Consider the following 22728-nt stretch of genomic DNA (forward strand, 5'->3'; position numbering starts at 1 on the left):
TTTTTTTTTGTGTCTTTTACATTGACATGAAAACTATAGAGACTTACCACTAGCAATTTATTGTATTTGTGAATTTCCTTATCTAATTCGTCATCATATTGGTTATACCTTGTAAATCGATGACAAATGATAAAAGTTTGACAAGATATTTTGTGAAGTATCTGATAAGATTAGGTAATATGAGTAGTAAGTAGTTGACAGTTCATGTATCACCATGGGAGGGAATTCCAGCTTAAAGGCGGTAGTCTTCATAGCGGCAATATCATCAGCGGTCAGTACTAAAAATTAATTTCTCTATTCCGACTAATAGAAATATTCATATTTTAAATTATTAGATAAAGCACATCAAAACCTGCTGCCCAATCAATGCACATCCAAAGCAGCCGCACTCAAAATTCATTTGATGAATGAAAATTAATGCATTTCAAACCACTGAAAGTTAGAAATAATTGAGTACATTTTTATAAACCTGGCCCTTTGTATAGCTGACAAGCTTGAATTTTAAAGTCATACATAGCAAAAAGTTTTTCATATGGAAAAAAAAATGAAATTTAATTCCAAATTATTTGTATTTTTTTTTTAACTTAGTTAATATTGTGCAAAAAATTATTATGTTTTTGGTCTTGGACATCCATTTAAATGGTAATTGCTTTAAGTCCCGCCTTGAAAAAACGGGCTCTTCTTTACCTACTTAATTTCTTCCTAATCGTAAGACAATTCCTTGAAATAACAATTTAGATCGAAATTACTTTTAGTAGGCATGATTGGTTCCAGGGCAATTAAAAAATCTACGGAAACAAAACGAGTCATTACGTTTCAATAGGCAGTAGACTGAATTCAATAGGCTATCCTTTAAACGGGCGCCTAATTAGGTTAGACGTAAAGCCCGCTGAAAAAGTAGGCATTAATTTACTTTTTACCATTCTTATCAACGAGTTAGGTAAAATTTGAAAGACTGTGAGCTGTGTTTTTATGAGTTTTGATTACGGACCGCAGCACCGTGATGGACAGTATTACTTCAGATGAGAAACACTGCCCTAAGGCCGCCAGCTCACTGAGAAGACAGGCTATCAGGATCTTGAGACGTTGACAAATCTTAACATTTAAATATAATAATGTACAAGAGTAAAGGGATTAGTTCAATGGTTAGCATATATTGATCCCAGGTTCGAATCCAGCTGCTGGCCCTTAAATTTTCTCTTTCTAGGAGCTTCTTATAGCTCACTATCCGGCGATTGACAGTGTTGTCAGTAACGAGAGAACACAGTCCGGAGGCCAGCCAGCTATGCGCTAAAAAGAAAGCTCCGGGCACCAATGACTTCAGATGATGACACATAATTTCATTCTATTTTTTTACCAATCGCTAAGAAAAAATAAAACAATACACATCTGAATGAAATGAGAAAAACACAAGAATATTACTTGGAGGAGTCCTCCAAGTAGAAGTTCCAGTAAGTTGAAAAAAACCACTGTGTCGCGGTGGCTTCCCCGATTTGAATTACCAACTTCTACGTTTCAAAAATAATCGAAACTTTCGTTCCATTTTTAAATTAGAGACTCTAGATCTTTGGAACTTAGGCAATTGCGTTTAGGATGGATATAATTTCTGTACGAATGTAGGTGAGTTAAGCTATTTAAATTTGAGCTGAAATTTCATACAAACGTTTCTAGCCTACATTATAATTATCTTTTCTTATTTTTTTTGCATGCTATTGGAAACTTATCTTTTCACGTATTCTTAGCGGGAAAGATAATTTTTTTAAGGGTTAAACGCTTAAAATGCCAGGTGCGTCAATAAATTAAATTCTAATAAATAAATTAAACTCTAATAAATATAATTTTTATTGAAATGGATTTGAAAAGTTTCTTTCGATCCCCAAAATAAGAAGCCTAAAGTAATATTATTAATTAATAATTGATTCATTTCTAATAAAATAAAAAACAGTATATTACAAATAATGATTCTGATGATGCTTAAGCCATAATTTCACTTTATTTGTTTGTGTTTGTATATATTTTCTGCAGTGATTGTAACTTGAATTATTGTCATTATAATGTTATCTATTATTAAGCATATTTATTAATTAATCATAAATTAACAGGCTATTCATTCGCTCGTGCTCCTCTTAACGTCCACTCAAGCTACCTTCTATCATTTATAACAGTCGATCATGAATCAGCCAAAATTCCTAAATTTCTTTATCGACAGACAGCACAGTTTAGGTTTATCATGATGATTTCAAGAATGTTTACTTTTTTGTAAATTAAAAATGAAAGTATGATCCTTGTTTACTTTTCTGTTGCCTTTAATGCGAGAATTTACTCGAAAACCGTGCTCTAAAAAGGCTCGTAGCCAATGAATGAAAGTGTTTTCGTGTTGTAATGTTTTTATTTTTTGGCGCACGACAACTGGTCAATAGCCACCTATATGCTACAATAATATAGTATGAATCTATTTCTTCTCTGGATGAAAATGTGGGAAAAAAATCAAAAAATGTTGCAGGTACAAGGTATAATATGGTGTGTTCTATCTTTACTGGCCATTTTCTGCTATTCTTGTGTTCTCAAACCAGGGCCTCAAAAATATGGAAATAAAACTAGGATAACGTATGTTCATTATTTGGCGGCTTATTTCCAAGGTAAATAATTTTTCTTGTTTTTTAATTTCTGAAATATCTACAAATAAAAATGATCAAGTTTGTGTAGTTAGTAGATCAGGCTAAAGAAAACATGTGGAGATGTGGACAAGAAAATACACAAAATTTCGAAACCCTGTACTTTAAAATTGTAGTGCTCCAAACCCATTTTCTTTAAACTTGGTTACAGTCAATACCTTATTTGCGCCTTTAGTGTTCATACAATACGGCTGACAGAAACGTTAAGGTTCTTAGAAAAAATGATACACGAATTTAGATTACTTGACTAAGTTAAGAGGACATACTTCGGTTGAAATCTGCTCATACCTAAATCTCATGTACTTTTAAGAAATTTGATAGAAAATATGAGATTCTTAAAAAAAGTATTTACCTTTGTACTTTAAATTAATTTAACTAACGATTCCAGTTTTATTTATTTTTTCTGTTCATACTTATTTGTTCTTCAAGTTATTCTAAAACATATATTTAGAAACAAAAAAAGCAAACTGTGTATATTATTGTTTGTTCAACTAATCTATTTAATTTATGATTACTATATCAGGTAACTGTGATGAAGAACTTGATTTTTATAAAAAGATTGAAGAAGTAACTTCATCTGATAAAGTTCTAGTCTTATCCATATTAGTGTACATTTTCAACTTCACAATGGCGATTGCTTCAATCATTGTAATGTTTGGTGAGTACCGTTATTAAATTTTATTCATTAATGAATCATTATTTATTTTGGTTTGCTATATCATAAAAAAAAATAATAATAATAAGGCACGGAACAAGAGATATATGGAGATAAAATTTAGTGCTTTTATTTATTTGTTATCTTATTATAGAAATAATTTTGATAAAAATTCTAAGAATCAATGCTGAGCTTCCGCTTTAGTTTGGAACATTTTTTCTCGAGAAATATCTACTTTAGAGGGATTTTGGCAGGAGCTGTGAAGTATAATGATGATAAGTGACATGCAATATCTATTTTTCTCCCCTTAATGGTCGCAGTAGAAGACCTACAATGCCCCTTCCAGTCCAAGATATCTAAGAGATCACTAGAGAGCTTTTTTCTTCTAGGTTAACTCATTCAGACTCAACTTTGATTTTGAATGTCAATAAAAACTTTTTGAGTATAGTATACAATACGAATAATATTGTTTAACATTGCGATGCAATAGCCTCATATTTATGGCAATCTAACTGAACATCAAATAGAATATTTGACTAATGACCACAGATGATCGCGCACCTCGGAAAAATTGCAATATATCAAAATATTGTGTTGGTCAACCAGTATTTGAATTCTGAATTGTTTAACCAATATTTGAACGGAAGGTTCTATCTTAATTGGATTAATTGAAATACCTACATGTACCAAATTATTATTATTATTTTTTATAGGAGTTTCCTCAAAGCTGAGGTTTTTCTCAATCGAAATTTGCTTTAAGATATTCCTTCCGTCTCTCTGTATCCCTTGCATCCTCCTCTCGCAAACCATTTCCTTGTAGGCTCTCGTTTTGCAAGTCCCTCCACGTTAACTTGGGTCTCCCTCTTTTCCTTCTGACCTCCACCTGCCATTTCAACATTCTTCTCGCTATCTGTACCCTCTCCATTCTCACCACCTGTCCAAACCATCTTAATTTCCTCTCCTCTATACGCATTAATACGTTACCTCTTACCTCCATTATCTCCCTTACTTCTTCGTTCCTTCTCCTATCTATTCCAGAAATCCCTGCTGTCCTCCTCCAAAAATCCATCTCCGTAGCAAGGAGTTTCCTTCAATTGGTTTTAGATATTGTACAGATTTCCCCTCCGTAAAGTAAAATGCTTACCACCACACTGCTATATATAAGCTTTTCCGTTCTTCTCTGTATATTACTGCTCCACATAACCGAGTTCAGCATGTCTAATACTTTCCTACCTGAGCTTAACCTTTTTTTCATTTCTTCAACTGACGAGCCGTTTGCTTCGATCATCGAATCCTGATACTTGAAAGAATTCACCTTTTTTATTCTGTTCCCATTTATTAAAAGATCCTCATTGTCGTGCCTGAGGGACATGTACTCCGTTTTACCATAGCTAATTTCCAGACCACCATCCCTGGTACACCTCTGTCACTTTTCTGATCTTGTACTCCGTATCTTCCGGGTGCTGCGCAATTATCGCTTGATCATCAGTAAAAAGCAGTCTGTGAAGGTATGTATTTTCCGGTATGGGTACTCCCATTGGTCTACACTTCCTATTCCATTCTTCTAGGCGATTGCTTATTAAACAAGCTAACAACTTTGCCAAAGGATTTACTACACATATATCCCTGCAACTAGCACACTTTCTCTCTTGTATATGGATGAAATGTATCCAAGCGACATTTCTTTTGGGATCTCTGCTCCCCCAAAAATTGCATTTATCAACCTTGTTACGGACCTTCGCTACTTTATCGCCCGCGTACTTCCAACAGTTCCAAATTAAATCCTCCCGAGCCTGGCGTTCTGGCCCGTTTCCAGTTCCTTTCTGACTTCCTCTTCTACTCCTCAATTCTGTCTCTTGCTGAATAGTGTTGTCGCGCTCCATTCTGAAATGACCCCTGTCTTCATTTAACAGTTCACGGTAATATGTACACCAATCGTTTGAATTCATCCTAATGACATTAACTTTTTTCTTTTCTCCCTTCCTCAATTCTTTTAACTTAATTTTAAATTAATACTTTTAGATTTTATTAATAATTCATTGGAGTGTTACCGCTGGGTAACTTCTCCACTCTAAGTCTCTGAGTGTTATTGTATGTGTTGTTTATTGTTGCTTATAACGCAATAAAATGCGTTGATTGTAACTAAATAAACGATAAAAAAAAGATAGAAGAAAGATTTGATTAATCGCAAAAAGATTAAAGAATTGAAGAAAATTTATGAGTTTCAACCTTGAACATAAAAGTAATAAAACAATAAAACGAAATATGCAATTATGGGCACTTCTGGGCAAGAAAGTTGTTTGGGCATTCTCAAAAAGGCCTTTTTAATTTAATGGATAGATTTATTACCTATTAAAAATTAATAGGGATTAAAGGGCGCCAATAACCTTAGAAGTTGACGCGTCTTAAATCATTAAAAGAAAAATAATAAAGATTAAAGAGGGAAGGGATTAGCTAAGCGGTTAGCATATTGGATTCCCACTCGGTGGACCCGGGTTCGAATCCAGCTGCTGACCCTTAGATTTTTTCTTCCTAGGAGCTTCTTACAGCTCACTTTCCGGTGATGGACAGTGATATCTGCAACAAGAGAACACTGCCCGGAGGCCGGCAGTGCACTGAAAAAAGCTCCGGGCGCCAATAACCTTAGATGTTGACGCGTCTTAAATGATTAAAAAAAAAGGATTAAATATCTAAACAAAATTCCAAATTAGACGTACCAAAAATGCTATTTTACTCAATAGATTTATTTAATTTTTTTAGCGATTTTTCGAAAATGATATCTTTAAAATAAACATGCATAATACTGAATGTAACCTTCTTAATTTTTTAGTTCAGATTGTAAGTTTCAAGAACATTTAATTAAGTAAACTGCGGTAATAGAAAGTCCTATTCACACCGTTATTTAATTTAAGGCTCATAATTATTTGAAGCCATCGTCGCCTGGAGCTTTTTCACCCTCAGTCGCCGGTTACTTTTCTGTCGATTAAAGAACAACTGTCCATCACTAGAGTAGAAGAGGCTTCTAGAAAAAAAAAAGCTATGGGCAGCACGCCTGGAATTGAATCACAGTCCTCGGTCAAATCGCTACCTCGCTACGAACTGAGCTAATCACATTCTTTACATTAATTTTTGTTTAAAACATAAAGTAAATAAATAAAATCTAGTGTGGAGATCACGGCTTTCTTTTCCTGCATTTATTTTTATTTTTTTAATTTTAATTGGTAAAATTTTTTCAAAGTTAGTGCCCTCCCACAAAAATGAGATTTAATTGGATAAAATTGGGCGCGATTCCCTATTTTTGCGTTCTTTTCCTTAATGCATTAGTTTAACCGGTCATCTTTAGATTTTAACATTTTCTTTTTTTCCCGTATTTTCTCATAATTCAACCTACCTTGTATCACCGCACCATCTTCACATGCAAGATTTTTGGTTTAAAACAAATTATAAATATTAAAAAAATAAATAAATACTTAAATCAAATTTGGAGAGAGAATTGTATTTACATGATAGTGGTTAAGGCCGAAAGTGGGAATCCTTTGTCGAATTCTGATTTAGAAAAAAAAAAAAACTTTAATAGAACTTTGTCAATGAGCCCAGAAGAAATCGCGGTTAAAGGTTACTTCAATATTTTTGTCAACATATCCGTCAGCTAAAGTTGTCTGGATATAGGTATGTTACGAAATAATATTGGCCCAAGTTAAATCTTCTGATTGCTTATTTCCTTTTTGAGTTACTTTTCCTGCTGTAGCCGATTAGTTGTAGCTAACTCTTACTTTCATCTAAGAAAGAGAAATCTCACGATTCCAATTTACCTATTTTCTTTTATATTCTATAACAAATAAACACATTTATAAAAGTATTTTAATTTAACTAGAAATGTACAAAACAAGAGAGAAAACTAAGAAGTAACTTTATAAGTAAACACATAATTAAGAATGTCAAGTACTGACTATGACCTGAGCAAGCAAGAAGACAAAGAAGAAGAAGCGTGGGCGTCACATGAGTCCAATATCGAACGACTGGGAGTAGGTTGGATTCTGTAATCTCCCTTGTCTTGTTATTTCTTGCCGTTAGAAAGTGAAAAGCAAGATTTTTGTATGGCCGGCTCCAGAAATAGGAGTGGGACAAGTCATCCTGGAGGCCAAGGGTCAAGGCCTGCTCCGTCTACAGTCTCCTCTTAGTAGGACACAGCTGCGACTCTCTCTTGTTTTTACTTGATTGAACCAACATTTTGAAATTAAATTATACTGTTTCCTGGACATTCAATTCTGGTATACTCTCTAATATAAACTAAGAAACTAATTCATGGTTATTTTAGTTGCTTCTGTATAATTATTTATTTTTTCAATTACTTCAGCGATTGCTTTGAAGTTTAACTTTACTTCTAACTTCACTTAATTCAAATTTTTAAGTAACCAAAAACAATTTCAAATTTGTTTTTAAAATTATTAGAACAAAAGTAAAATCTTATTAAAACTTTGCCAAGAATCTGTTCTTCAGTTCTTTGGGAGATCTTAAATCTTCAATTTTGTTGTATCAGTTTTATGGTTTCAGGTTGATCAAGTTGAACAGTAATGGAAGTTAATAAGTTTAATGGCGAAAAATTAAAACGATTCTGAAAAGTAGTCTCTCTCCACACTCCAAACTCTGAATATAACCATTAATTAATTAATTGTGATTAAATCTGGGCAGACTCTTATCAATTGTTAAATGGTAAACTATATAGAAAGGCCATTCTCAAAAATTGCTGATACATCAGAGTAATTTTACAGTTTCTAGTAAAAATAAATGGGAAACTGTTTTTGAAAATGAGATGTAAATTTCCCGACTAGTTTCCTAAAACAAAGGTAGATTGGATGGTAGATATTTTTGTTTTAAATTTCACTTTTTTATACCCAACAAAGAAAAACGATGATTGTATAAAAATTCTGGTAACTTTTCGTTTTCGATTAAAGCCAAATTCTGAGTCATCCAAAAAAAAAAAAAAAAAAAATGAAGAATGGCTCGAATTACTAACGAAATTACTGATTAGAAAGATAACAGGACATTGTTTAAAGTTTCGCTATTCAAAATAATTCGCATTAGAAGTGATCCTAATGTATGTTTGGTTCATCTTAAAGAACTCATTCCACAAGGGTATTTACCACTTTAGTATGCGCGTTTTTTCAGGATAGCAAATAACTATTTTGTTTTAAAATTAAGTCTGGAAAATGATACTGGTGGCTCAAAACGTGGAAGTCTTGTTTTACAAACTTGTTTTATTCGAAGAAGTACCACTAAGCCTCTGGAGCCAAGTTCTTTTTTCCGAAATACCAAAAGCAATATTTTGTCCCTGGATAATATATTGTGTATACTCAATTTTGTGGCCTTAAAGGAAACAATGCCCTCACTGCTTTAATATTTCTTATGTAAGCAAACAATATATATTAATGCAAAACAGGTTCTAATGCTCATAATAGTAATGGTTCATAATAAAACTTGACAGAATACAAAGATACAGTAATTAAAGTGTTAATAATAAAAGCAAACGACACAATCAAGGTATTAAAAAGATACAAATGTTTAATTAGAAAATAAATGTATATATTTTTTTTTATATATCATAAATATATACATATATGTACATTTTTATTGTAATTTAAGAGAAATTTCAGTAATAAAAAAAAAATTAACCAATCTTAAAGATGAAAAAATTTAACTAACAATGAAAAAGAGTATTAATGCCTCCCTGCATAATATGTGCACTCGTATATTTCACTAGCTCGTAGGTAGTTCCGATAACCAAGGTTCTCCTGTAAAAAGCTTGTACATCGCGACAAGAATATGGCCAATTTCGTCTACTAAATTTTTTTAAGAAAATAGTAAAATTTGTTAAAATGAGTATTAACACACATAAAACCATCATTCCAACCGGGTAGAAGTAGATAGAAAATGTTTTGATACGTGGCAATGTTTGAGCTAAAATTGGACACTTTTTTTAAGAATGCTACACCAGCTACACATTTTTAGTATATTTGATTATTACAGTACTGAAGTATTGGGTGCCCCAGATTTAAAGTTGCGTCATAAATTTTTCAAATGGTTCTTGTGGAAAAAAGTATTTCAATAAAAAATAAGATCTAAAATAGTAAGCTCATAAATAACAAACTTATTTCTTATATATTATGCATGTACGAGGGTCGTTTGAAAAGTCCGTGCAAAGTCAGAGAGATAGCACTACTGGCGCGTATCGAGGTTATGTTTAGTTAGTAGCATCTCTTGGAAAAACACACACCAAGTTTCAGCCAGATCGGTCTATTTCTTTGTGTTTGGCATTCGTTTGAATCGAGGAAGTCGAGTGATTTTCAAAAAATGGACGAAAAAGAATTTCGTGTGTTGATTAAACACTACTTTATGAAAGGCAAAACGCCTCAGGAGACTAAAGAGAAGCTTGATAAACATTATGGTGACTCTGCACCTTCGATTAGAACAGTTCATAAGTGGTTTCAAAATTTTTGGAGTGGCCATATGGGCACAAGTGACGCTGAACGTTCTGGACGCCCTGTTGAGGTTACTACTCCAGAAATCATTGATAAAATCCATGGATATGGTGATGGATGACAGAAGAGTGAAGGTGCGTGAGATTGCTAGTGCTGTGGGCATCTCGAATGAACGGGTACATAATATTTTGCATCAACATTTGGACATGACAAAGCTATCCGCAAGATGGGTGCCGCGATTGCTCACGCTTGACCAAAAACGAAATCGTGTGAAGTGTTGCAAGGACGGTTTGCAGTTGTTCCAGAAGAATCCGCAGGACTTTAAGCGTCGTTTCGTCACTGTGGATGAAACATGGATACATCACTACACTCCTGAGAGCAAAGAACAATCTAAACAATGTGTTACCAAGGGGGAATCTGCGCCAAAAAAGGCGAAGACCGTTTCTTCGGCCGGAAAGATTATGGCGACTGTCTTTTGGGATTCGCAAGAAATAATCCTCATCGACTATCTGGAAAAGGGTAAAACTATTACAGGTGCATATTATTCATCGTTATTGGACCGTTTGAAAACCGAGCTGCAAGAAAAACGCCCACGATTGGCCCACAAAAAAGTCCTTTTCCATCACGACAACGCACCAGCTCACACCTCAGCAGTTGTGGTCACAAAATTAATGGAAATAGGGTTCCAACTCGTTTCACATCCCCCCTATTCTCCAGACTTGGCTCCCTCGGACTACTATTTGTTCCCCAATATGAAGAAATGGCTGGCGGGAAAAAGATTTTATTCAAACGAGGAGGTGATTGCAGAAACGAATGGCTATTTTTCAGACTTGGACAAATCCTATTATTCGGAAGGGATCAACAAACTAGAGCAGCGTTGGACGAAGTGTATAAGCCTAAAAGGAGACTATGTTGAAAAATAAAAAAGGTTTACCCCCAAAAAATTAAGTAGTTTTTATTTTTGCACGGACTTTTCAAACGACCCTCGTATGTATATTTTGTCTACTTATGCAGGTTCGGGTCCAAATAATAGTAATAAAATTATTAAAACTAATCTCCTTGACGAGCAATATATTCTGACTTGAGGTCAACATTTCTATAAGCCACATTACATTAAAATTTCATTAAAAACACTCACACACCAATAATAATAAATTTGTTTTTCTATTAATGTTGCTAGATGCTTGTATTTTTATTTACTTTTTTTTAAATTTAAAATATTAAAATGGATGAATATGTAAACTACTAGCTGCAGTGCCGGCTTTAAGCGTTATCTTTATACCTTATGTACGGTAAAGTTTAATTTTTTTATTTTATTTTTATTGAAAGCTATTTTGAGATTGTTACTTGACAGGGGTTCTTGGAGAGGCATGTATAATGGTTTATTGTGTATGAATAGCTACTCCACTTTTCTAACACTTAACAATAATTTGCCAATTCGTAACAAGATTTGTAAGTGAATATAAGTGAAAGTTGTACTTTATAATGGACATTTTGGTTAGTTTTCTTGCTATTGTTGATATTAAGGTCAGTCAAATACTGAATAAACTAAACTCACCGCAAGCTGCCCACGGGAGCCAGGTATGGAAAGCGGCATGTTAAAAAAAAAAAGTATATTTATATTTAGAAGAATTGGAGTTAATTTCATTTCTTCAACAACAGTATGGAGAATCTATAACTTCTTTTTTTATTTCATTTTATTTGTTTTTGTTGGTTTTGTTTGCACATTAACCATTCTTTTGTGAGGACTGGGGAGGAAAAAAAACATCGTTTCCACATTTTAAACTAATGGCTTCCAATGCCTGCAACTGTCAATATATTGGTGGGGAAAACAAAAAATAAAAATAAAATAACCAGCTCTCTCTTTTCAACTTCATTCATCTTTCGAAAATCTTCAGCCATTTCCGTTTCTTTTTTCTCTTGTCCAGCCAGGAGTTAAGAGGACTTGAGTCCCCTTCTTTAATATTATAATGTAAGAAGACAAGTTTAACAAATTGTGTTAAAATAATACAAAAAAAAGTCATGTTACGAAATGTCTAGAACTTTTTAAATTTTTTTGTTGGTTATCGCTCGTTTTTATTAAATAAAAGAATACAAAAAAACAAATAGGTATCTATATTAATGTGTGTGAATATACACACATTCTTAATTGATGCCGATTGATTCTTGATTGATTAATTGATTCACCTTTCGTCAAGCTTTGACTGTCATCTTCAAAGAATAATAATACAGTTACGATCTGAAAGAATAGATTAACAACCTACGATGAATATAAATATACATATGTACTTATTAGAATAATTTGATCTTTGGTAATAATTGGATCCGTTCCATGAAGAGAGGATAGGTTCAGATGTTAAAATATTTATTTATGCTTATGACTATTCTTTTGGACGAAAATTTATTTAAGCCATTTATTTAAGTTAATTGAAACAATACTTATATTATTTTCCATTATCATTGTAGGCGCGCGAAGACGCCTACACCCAGAAGCGGAAAACGCGATAGTTTTAGAGAGGGTTAATCTCTAGTGCCCTTAGTGCGTAAGCCCCACCACCTCGACAAGGTTGGACACCAAGTGGGGTCAAGGCCTGAAGGGCCAGGGCCATAAAGAGGGCAAACAAAAGACACCGAGATAACCCTGCAGATGTAGATGGAGAAGAACTGATGCTGAAGAGAAGTGTGATGTAAAGGATACAGGAAGGCGGGTGTTGCTCCTTCTTCTTGCCGATGAACAAGATGCACTGTAGCCTGAAAGAAGAGAAGTGAAAACACTATGAAGGTTACAAGATGCGAGGCTACAGAAGTTTGGCGGGAACCAACACGCGGGAAAAGCATGGCGCCAAAATTTAAAAGGCTGGGGGCGCCGCGAAAAGATGAGTTCGACTGAACAATCATTTTATTCTCGGGTCAGAATAATAACAAAAAAATAAAAAATACCATTTAATAAACGGCACTTTACTAATTAAAAGAAGAGGAGTCAAAAAATTGAATGAACTGTTTTAAGAATGATGTGATTACTTTCAACTGCTTCAAACTTGCACTTTTCATCAGCGAAAGGCAAAGAAAGAAAAGAAGTTTACAAGACGTTATCAGGGCTTATAAAATTGAAAATTAAATTCCAGGGTTTGGTGATGGTAATGGCATTAGTTTCGTCAGTAGCATCAGTGCCTTTCATGAATTACCTGAACTTGTAATTTATGGCACACCTACCTATGTTAGTTAAGGACAACTCAACGTGCGATAAAATTCAATTATTAAAAAAAAAAAATTATCAATTAAATTTTAATGGAAAGTCGTGTAAGTGTTCTCAATGGATTATTTGTTTTTTTAAAATTATTATTGTTATTGATTTACACAGTTTAAAATTATACCACTTGAAAAAAAAAATAATAGAATAAAATTTGGGAGAAAAACGTACAATAAAGTGGCCAATAGGGAGTCCCAGTAGGACAATGATCCTTGGAGGAACCAAACCAGAATACATATAAACTTTGAGCTTCGTGTGAGTTATAGTTTTTAAGCTATTGTGCTCAACAATTTTTCAGACCAAATTCGCATATTCAAACCACATTACCACATTCCCAGAAAAAAGTTCAAAGCAGAAAATTGTACCCGATTGTAAAACATTTTCTTAGCAGTTATAAAACGAATTAAAAATGTATTACATTGCTCATTTCAATTAAATGGTTTTAACATCTTAGCCGCAAGCAGTGATCGAAAAAGCTATATTTATGGCCAGGATCTCTCGTTAAAGAGGCTCTGATCAACATTGAACAATGAAGGCGGACTTCCTCCTTGAGTTAGCTAAGTTAGTATAGCTTAAAATCTTATGAAATTCTAAACGACCATCTTTCATAACCGTGTTTTCTTGTAATTACAACAAAAAAAATAGTTTAAAATTCTTAAAATTCTTCTTTTTAAAACAGTTATTCGGAAGATTATATTTTAGTTATTTTCTGGGAAATGTGACATCACGCCATTCTAGAAAGAATAAGTTTAATTTATAAACATTCCATCTCTTGAACACCATTAAAAAAATATTTTAGAAATTACTAGTTTGGAGAAAATTTCTTCAATTTAATGAGAGAAATTTATTTTTGTTTTATTTAATAGTTTTTCATACAAAAAAAAAAAAAAAAATCAGTAAACTTTTAAATTACTTTGTCACTTAATCTGCATTTGTGTAGCGGAATCGTTATCAATTAGATTTTTGTGATTTCAGATTTCTATAATCTTTAAAAATGAATTAAAATTTTAGTTGCTACTTTACTCATATTATTAAAATGCAATTTTTCTACTTACAGCTTTAAGAAGTAAAAGGCGACACATAATGTTCGGCTGGTTAATATTCTACTTAATTATTACCTTTTGTGTGGCCGTAATTGATCTTGTATCTACAGGTGTGGTCGCTTCCGACTACTTTGCTGTTTCCGTAAGTAGTGTTTATTTATTTTTTGTAAAAGCAGTTTTTGTTCTTTCCAAATAATTTACTAGAAATATATTATTATCATATCTTTTCTTCACCTAGCGGCCTGCTCCGGAACTCACACATTTCATTTTTTGGTCTATTAAATTTAAGAAATTTACACTTTTAGCTGTCAATTATATTTATTAGTCTCTAGAATTCCATTTTTTGGCGAAAAATGTTACTTTTTGCTTCATGCTAAAGCATCTATACAAATGAACCCAAAATCTTAGTAATTTAAGTAACTGAGAAATGGATTCATCTAACTTTATCTCCAAAACTTAATTCCTGAAGGATAGTTGGCAATGCATTTAGGTGTAGCTTAACACAACATAATCAATCTAATCTGACACGCTAATTTCTGAACTTAGCAGTTTTATTTGATTTGTTTTTCCTCATAAGTCAGGCAATCTGCTAAAAAGGTTTTCAGTGTGGTTCTAAAAGTTGTAAGTAAGAAGGTGGTTCTGCGACTGTCATGTCTTTCTGTTTTTTAAAGAGGGCAAGAACACTACCCTGGAACGGTGAACTTGGACTTGCAGAAAGTCTGTGGATGTTCTAAGTAATGTTAGCAACAAATCCTGCGCGAGCGGTTGATAAAGCAATTGCTCCCAATTATTCCCTGAAGGCTGAAGATTGGTGCTCTTTTCTTTCTAAACTTTACATTTTTTATTCTTATTTATCAGTGAACATAAATGAACTTGGGCCAAGGTGATAAGGGATCGGACTTATGTTGCCTCTTTTTTGGCCAAAGTATCCGTGTTCTCGTCTCCTTCAAGACCTCAACGACTAAAGATACACTGGTAAATCATCCCCTTTATTAATTTCGTGACACTTGGCTTTGCGATCAATAATAATGCTGAATGCTGAATAAGGATAGATGCAGCAAATGACGGTGGCAATGGATTTGGAGCTCGGGCATTGATGAAAATGAACATCTTCTTGCTGATACAAGTTAATCAAGAGTAAGATAGTGTTAAAATTGAGCGTATATATTTTGCTGAGCACCAGGAAGGAACTTTGCATGCTAAGAACATAGGTGGAAATAGGTTTGGGATATTATTTATCGTCATGTTGGTGTCAGATGTGGTGCATCCAGGAAAATTCTGTCCAAACCTTCAAGAATTGGTGAGACCAACATTAGAATGAAGACAAGAGTTATTAACTTCCATGCCGCCGAATGTAGTATTCACTTTGGGCATGATACAAAACAAAGGCCTTCGGAGCATATGCGGTGCTAATGTTGAAGCAACCCAATAGCTTCAACGGATTTTTTTCTGTGGATTTGGCAACAATTGAAATTTAATGGTGGCTTTACAACAGTACTAGCACTCAAATGAATACCAAACTTCCTTGATGAATGATAAAGCTCTGGTCATGGAACGGTGACTTCACTTTTCCTAAACCGGGATCAATAAAAAGTCTTTAGTCACCACAACCTTCTTACCTTGTAACCTGTTTCTCTGCTCTAATATTATTATTAATTTTTTAATATCATTGGACGAACTGTCTATAGCCAAAAAGGAATGTCAGAAATATTAATAATAATAATAATGAAATAATAATAATATTAAGAAATAATAATAATACATCTACAAACTGGTTTTTAAATCAAATTGTTACAAAATTCTTATTTTGCATGTATGTATTAAAATTTTAATGGTCACTTTTAAGAAGCTACTTAACAAGAATAAATCGTAGTCATCCAGCTTAATTAAGTAATATTAATTAATTATTAATAGTAAGAGAAAGAAAGAATTAGAGAGGGAGTGAAAGAAAACCCGTGTTACTCTTATCATATTAATATTAGTGTTTAAATTAAATATTTCTACCCATTTATTGCGTGAATTACTTTACCAACTATTGTAACGAGGTAAAATATTTTTTTTAGCTTTTAACAGCAGAATAATAAATAAACATAAACAATAAAAGATCTTTCAATATCAGAAAGTTAGTGAGATTGATATAACCGCAGCTATTGGGAGAAATGTCTCTACCAAATATTTTCACATGTTGCGGCCACCTGAAACTTTAAATTGAATAATATATTTCTGTTTTGGAATTGAATCTATTAAAAGTAAGAAATATTAATTCTGTTAGGATCGAGTGAAATTAAATTGGCATTTAAGGCTAACCAATTATTTGGTGTATGTTTTTTATTTTATATCATTAACTTGATAGAGGTAGCCAAATTTATAGTTTGTGTATTTACCATTTAGTAAATAAGGAACGAAAGCTTAGTGTTTCTTAAAACAGAATAAAACTTTGAGAATGGCTGATACGCTGCCTCTATAAATGCACCAAGACAGATATTTGGCTACGACAGAGTTATGAGTTATACGTCCAGAATTATTAGAAGAATAACTAACGGCTAACTTATTTTTCTGTTCTATACAATACATTACGCGCGTTCAAACGCAAGTGTTTTAATACTCTAAATCCAAACACTTCTACGGATTTTTATGAATTGTTAGAAACATTGAAATTCTAGAATATCAGTTAGGATTTTCGGCAAATTTCATTTCTGAGCTGTGCAAAACAAATGCAAAAAATTATAGAGTTGTAACAAAATCTCAGTGGGTAAGGTTAATTTAGTTTTCTTCTTCTTCTTTTTTGTTGTTATTAAAAAGTTTTTGTATCCAAACAAGTTTCAACAAGTACAAATGCTCCTCCTTTCAAATATTCTCAGGTATCAAATAACGTTAAAATATCTCAGATAGCTTCGAAACTTTATTTAGTTGAAAGGTGAAAACACAAATTTTAAAACTTTTTTTTTATAGTTGTAGGAAAAACATTTTTCAGGGTTCTATTATCTCTAGTACTAAGTTGGCAAGCTAGCACAATTAACAGTAAGAAAGCCTAAACACTCTCTCTTCCAGATGTTCCTTAATCGCATTTCCCTGGAAGAGTGATTCAAATTAAAGATTTACATCTACAAGCGTCCAATTAGCATCTTAAGTTTAAAAGAAATCGTTAGAGAAAATTATAAAAAACGGAAAGTCTAATTAGTAAACACAAACATATATAGAACAATTTTTAAAACCCCTTCTTCTCACTTAGGGAACCTTAAAGCTGATATTCCAGTGAAAACAAAATTTAAAATCTTTGCGATTACAATTCCATTACTTTAACTAATTCTCTTAGTCAAGAGAAAGTGAAAGAATAATAATAAGGAAATGGATTAATAAGTTCAGTTTTTGCGTCGTACTGGATTCCCAAGCGGATATCCCAGGTTCAAATCCAGCTAACAGCCCTTTCTTTTTCTCTTCCTAGGGGCTCCTTACAGCTCACTATCCGGTGACGCGACATTGTTGTCTGTAACGAGGGGAACACTTTTCGAGCAGGCAGTGCACTGGAAAAAGCTACGGGCGCCAATAACCTTAGATGTTGACGCGCCTTAAATAAGAATAAAAATAATAATAATTAATCAATTCCACTAAAAGCCTTCCCTACAAGTATTGACTTAAAGATTGCAATAAGTGGATGAGGTGAAAGGAAGAACGCTGCCATTTCTTGTAGAAGTGGAGAGCAAAAGGAGAAATGTAGCCATGACAAGAGGAGTTTTGATAAAATCAGAATATTTTAGTCCATTCCATTTGTGGCCATGTGAATATAGTATATTATAATGCGGGATAAATTAAAAGATAATCAGTATTAATACATGTAAACATATGTTTATGTTTTGTTATTTAACAAACAGAGTTTCACTGTTAGATTCAATGTTTTATCACTTTTCTATTTGTAACTTTAAAATAGTTATATATACTTAATATTCCGATGAATCTATTAAAAAAACATTAAATTATTGCCGGAGGTTATTTTAAAAGATCGTGACCTTTTTCGTCTCCTTCTTCACAATCTAATTTTAAAATAAACGCCTGCTCCATATATTTTTCTCAAATAATATTAACATGTAGGTACGTAAAGGTGTTGGCGCGTCTTAAACACTGAACATTGCATTTTACCGTCGAACATTTTATGTACTTTTTGTAGGCTGTTTTAGCATTTGTAGACATAAATACTATGTTAGCTAAATTTAACTAATCATATGGTGACACATCGCTCATTTTTTAACCTTGCAAGACATTGCAAATGGAAGCCCCAATAATGGACATCTTTTAGCTTTAACCAATACCTAAAGAAATAAATGTTGCGGAAATGATATCCCATGCTGCCACTTGTGTATATTCCAATGAAATAAAATTGAATAAATGTTAGAATTGGCAATTGTAACTAATAATTTCACAACGAAATAGTGTTGGAACTCCCTCAAAGTAATGCTATTTTTTTCTAATTCATCTAATTGTTCCATTTTAAAAGAAAGAGCAAAAGAAGCACCACCTGTCTAACCACCGGTAGTTAAAAAAAGGGATTTTTTGGGATCTGCTCCGTTAGCCAGCACAAACCTGTGGCTCATGCTCTAGTCCAAAAAGGCCGCATGGTTGAGGAGTCTCGCTTCTGTTACGCCCTTGCAATGGTAAATGATGTAAAGCGGTATCTTTTCCTCGGCCAAGAAAAACCTACAGTGACCAAACCCAGCAGCTAACGGAGCCTGTTATGTGTCTATTAAGCCTGCTGCATACCGACCACCAAGAGACACTTAGGCTTCACTGGATACAAATATGTTACCACTGCAGGTAAACTTCCATAGCTGAAGTAGGAGGTCGTACTCATAGCCCCTGTGATGTTGAGAAATGCAAGTTGTTGCACACTATCTAGGACCCGCCTTAGCTTCTTCTTGTAAAGCCTTCGTCCACCAAGTGATTGGCCCACAAGAATATCATAGATCTAACGATACTTGTGTAAACACACACAGACTTTTTGGGTTAAGTCTCGCAGTGTTTCTTACACAGCCTTTTAAATGTACCTAAAAAACATGGATATTTAAGAAAACCAAAGAATGTATGGCCTCCCCTAGAAGCTTCTGGGCCCCAGTGGTTTAGTGACTCCATCCAGGTAGGTGGCTTTTCAATATCTTTCCAATACTATCCTTCTCGTAAATCGAAAACTGTGGTTTTGTTTGGGTTAATTGCCAACCCTTCATGCGCAATCATCTGTCGTCTGTGATATTGAATACCGTCTGTATCCTTCCCACTAGACAGTATAATAGCCCTCCCCAGTGTCCGGAGCATACCTTGCTAAGGGTATGCCACCGAAGACCCGCTTAGTGTGGACAGTAAGTTCTGTCCTGTTTAATTTAGGCCAGCCTCAATCAACAGGAGATGAAAATTTGGGCACCATTAGTAAAAATCTGACCAATGAATTAGTAAAAAAGTCAATGAGATATTATTAAACAACCCTTCAATTATGACATTCAGCAGAAAGCCTTTATGTCTAAGTTGAAGTAATCATATCTTTTAAATTATTGAAGCAATTGCAAATGATAATAATAATAATAATATGGAACCAGGGAAGGGATTAGCTATGAGGTTAGCATACTGGACTCCCACGCGGAGGTCCCGGGTTCGAATCCAGCAGCTGACCCTTAGATTTTCTCTTCCTAGGAGCTTCTTACAGCTCACTGTCCGGTGGACATTGCTGTCTGTAACGAGAGAACACTGTCCGGAGGCCGGCAGTGCACTGGAAAAAGCTCCGGGCGCTAATAACCTCAGCTGTTGATGCGCCAAAAAAAAAAAAAAAATATGGAACCCTTGAGGTTAATAAATAAATTAATTGATACTTGAGTTAGATGAAATCTGTGTTAAAAATAAGATTTTATTCTTTAGATGTAGAGAGGTTATTAGCATAATCTTTTCTATCAAAATATACCTTCTTATCTAGGATGTTATTGGTAAAAACTAAAACTACAACGGCTCACTCAACAACTTTTACAACTAATACATAATGGAGAGACAAGAAATGCTAATAAGTAAAATATACATGAAAATAGATAATTAACTTCTCGTTCAGAATTCCTTGTTGATAGGTCTGTCTACTTAGAAAGAATTGCTTTCACTTTCAAGCTGCATACGTTAAGCCCCAAGCGTTTGATGTCTATAGATAACTTACAGCTTCCAACCAAGCACTGTAGACCTACACCATCCATTCACCTACCTTTAAATTTAGAAGAACCGAAAGTGATTTAAAGTTAAGTTAGTCTTTTGTTTTAAATAAAATTTCTCATGCTTTCACTCTGAAGTATTTAATGAAACACTTAAGCTTCTTGAAAGGAATACTTGTACAATCGAGATGTCTGTATTGTACTTCCTACCAAATATATCGTATACTTAGTAGCGTAGCAGAGATAACTTTATCTAGGTATGATGTAGCTGGAGTAACTTTATTAATTCTATGGTAGTAAAACTTCTGAGATCAACTCTCCCCAAAAAAACTTCTTAAAATTAACTTTACTTGAAACAAAAACAAAAATTCAACATTTAGTACCCCTGGGGGGAAAAAAATGCAAAAAGAATACCTGAAATTGGATGCAACACTGATTGGCTTAGTTAGACCAAAACCTTACTGCCGAGTCCTATTTATATTTATTATTATTAAAGGAGAATTATACCAAAAGATGTACCAACCTGGTAACTGGTAATGGGAAAAGATTTAATTATGGGCTTAGTGTTTATTTTATGTTCTTTATTTATAATTTGTCTTCGGGCATACCTCATACAAATGAAGTTTATTACATAAAAGAAACATGTTGATACATTGTCTAAATATTGTCCACATGTGTTTCATAACTGACCAAATTACATTAATGTACTTAAATTCACAGAACTTAAAAGGAATGTTAACATGCAAATATAATGATTTTTGTTTACGTTTTAAACTTCTCCGAATTGACTAGACGTATTACTAATTTAATAAAAATGGTCTAGACGTTAAACAATTACTGATATAGAAGTAAAATTGACTTTTCTACAGAATAATGTTCAAAAACATATTGTAGAAATGCTACAATGTTACAGACTACTCCCGTCTACAGACACTTCTTCGTAGTCAAACAATAGACATTATTGAATAAGCACAAAATATACACAGTTCCCAATCCTGGAGAAGACATTTTAAAAATTCTTACTAATTAAATCATTACCTGCAGATCCATCTAATTAGTTAAAAATGCTTACAGAGAACTACTCTATGGAGGAACAGCGGCCTGGCAGCTTTATCTTTGATGGTGCTTGCCCTTATCACCAGCAGAGGAGTGTTTTTGTGGGCAGCGAATCTACTCTTTTCTGTATACCTTATCAGCTTTATCTGTCGCATCCAAAAAGACCAGGTATTTAATCTTAATTAGTGCTTACAAGTTTAAAATGTTAACATTTATTAAGTCAACTGCAAAATTTTAAGCAAGTTAGTTTTTAACTTTTTTTTTTTTTAAATAAAACGCAACCCAATAAATGTTAGAATGTCTCCTTCATTGGCAAATCTATTAACTACTATTTAATTATTCTTAAAAAAAAAAAAAAAAAAAAATAATCTCAAGAGGTGTCTCTCGAAACTCCTCTTAAATTACTTGACAGGGCAATTCGTTTTTCACTACACAAGCCGTAATTAACAACTGAACTTCCGTAAATTCAATGTTGATGGCAACAAAATTTGTCTGTTAACGTACATTGTAAACATGTAAAACAAAATAGTTTGGATATTCATCCTAGATTTTTTTCAGTAAATTTCAATTTTTTTTTTGTTTTTTTTTGGCATTGGCTTTTCAACATCGTCTAGGTGCTTATCACTAGAACATCACTCACTCTCCATTCTTACTTATAAATACATTCGCTTCACACATCCATCCCTCTACTATATACAACTATTTACATAAACTACAGCTAATGGATGGATCAGTACTCTTCATTCCTGTCATCCTTATACTCGTAGCTTAACCTAAATTAAAATCACTTAATTCTTCTCTAATCATTTTCTTGCATTCATTCTAATCGGCTATAACTTTTAAATACTCTCATATTTCTTTGCTACCTCTGCTGCAGATTTAAGCACATAGATGTTGGTGGAGAATATTATGTCTTCGTAGCGAAATGGTGCATCTAAATACCTGTAAATGTCGTCAAACATTCGTGTCCTGTGTGTGTGTGAAAGATAATTCCATTATGGTTGATCTAAATACCAAATTCGTGCTAACATTATATTCAAGGACAACAAATTTAAGTAATTCATTCATCTCTTTTAAAAACAATACAATTAATTTATCACATTTTTAACTTTTAATGAACTACTTACTTACTTTAAAGACTTCTTTAAATGACATTTAGGCGATTGATAGGTGCAGATCCTTCTAATCATTCGTTCTCGGCTAGTCTTTCTATGCTCTTTCCATAAATAAATATCTGGCCCTAAATTGTAAATTCTTTTACAAAATGCTAAAATTTTTGATGAAATGGTAATAATCCTAAATAGTTAAAATTAATCCTTTATTTTTATAAAAAAAAAAGTAATAATAATGCAAAATACAAAATTAATAAATAGTTAAAACATTTACTTTAAAATTGA

The 22728-nt window shown here is 33.2% G+C and overlaps 1 protein-coding gene across 6 annotated transcripts in view; it reads left to right on the forward strand.

Moving 5' to 3' along the window:
* Positions 1-22728, forward strand: part of LOC141449667 (uncharacterized) — a 43468-nt gene that overhangs the window by 700 nt on the left and 20040 nt on the right. For 4 of the 6 annotated variants that reach the window (XM_074119315.1, XM_074119316.1, XM_074119319.1 and 1 more), the window contains 4 exons: positions 2504-2639; positions 3199-3333; positions 14117-14244; positions 21350-21499. In XM_074119315.1, the coding sequence (XP_073975416.1) occupies positions 2504-2639; positions 3199-3333; positions 14117-14244; positions 21350-21499 (549 nt within the window). Of the gene's footprint in view, positions 1-154; positions 272-2255; positions 2277-2503; positions 2640-3198; positions 3334-14116; positions 14245-21349; positions 21500-22728 lie in introns of those variants that run through there. The other 2 variants (XM_074119317.1, XM_074119318.1) reach the window with 2 other exon arrangements.

Source organism: Rhodnius prolixus, unplaced genomic scaffold, assembly GCF_049639745.1.
Source record: "Rhodnius prolixus isolate KJV_2025 unplaced genomic scaffold, Rpr scaffold_2, whole genome shotgun sequence".
Classification (NCBI taxonomy): Eukaryota; Metazoa; Arthropoda; class Insecta; order Hemiptera; family Reduviidae; genus Rhodnius; species Rhodnius prolixus.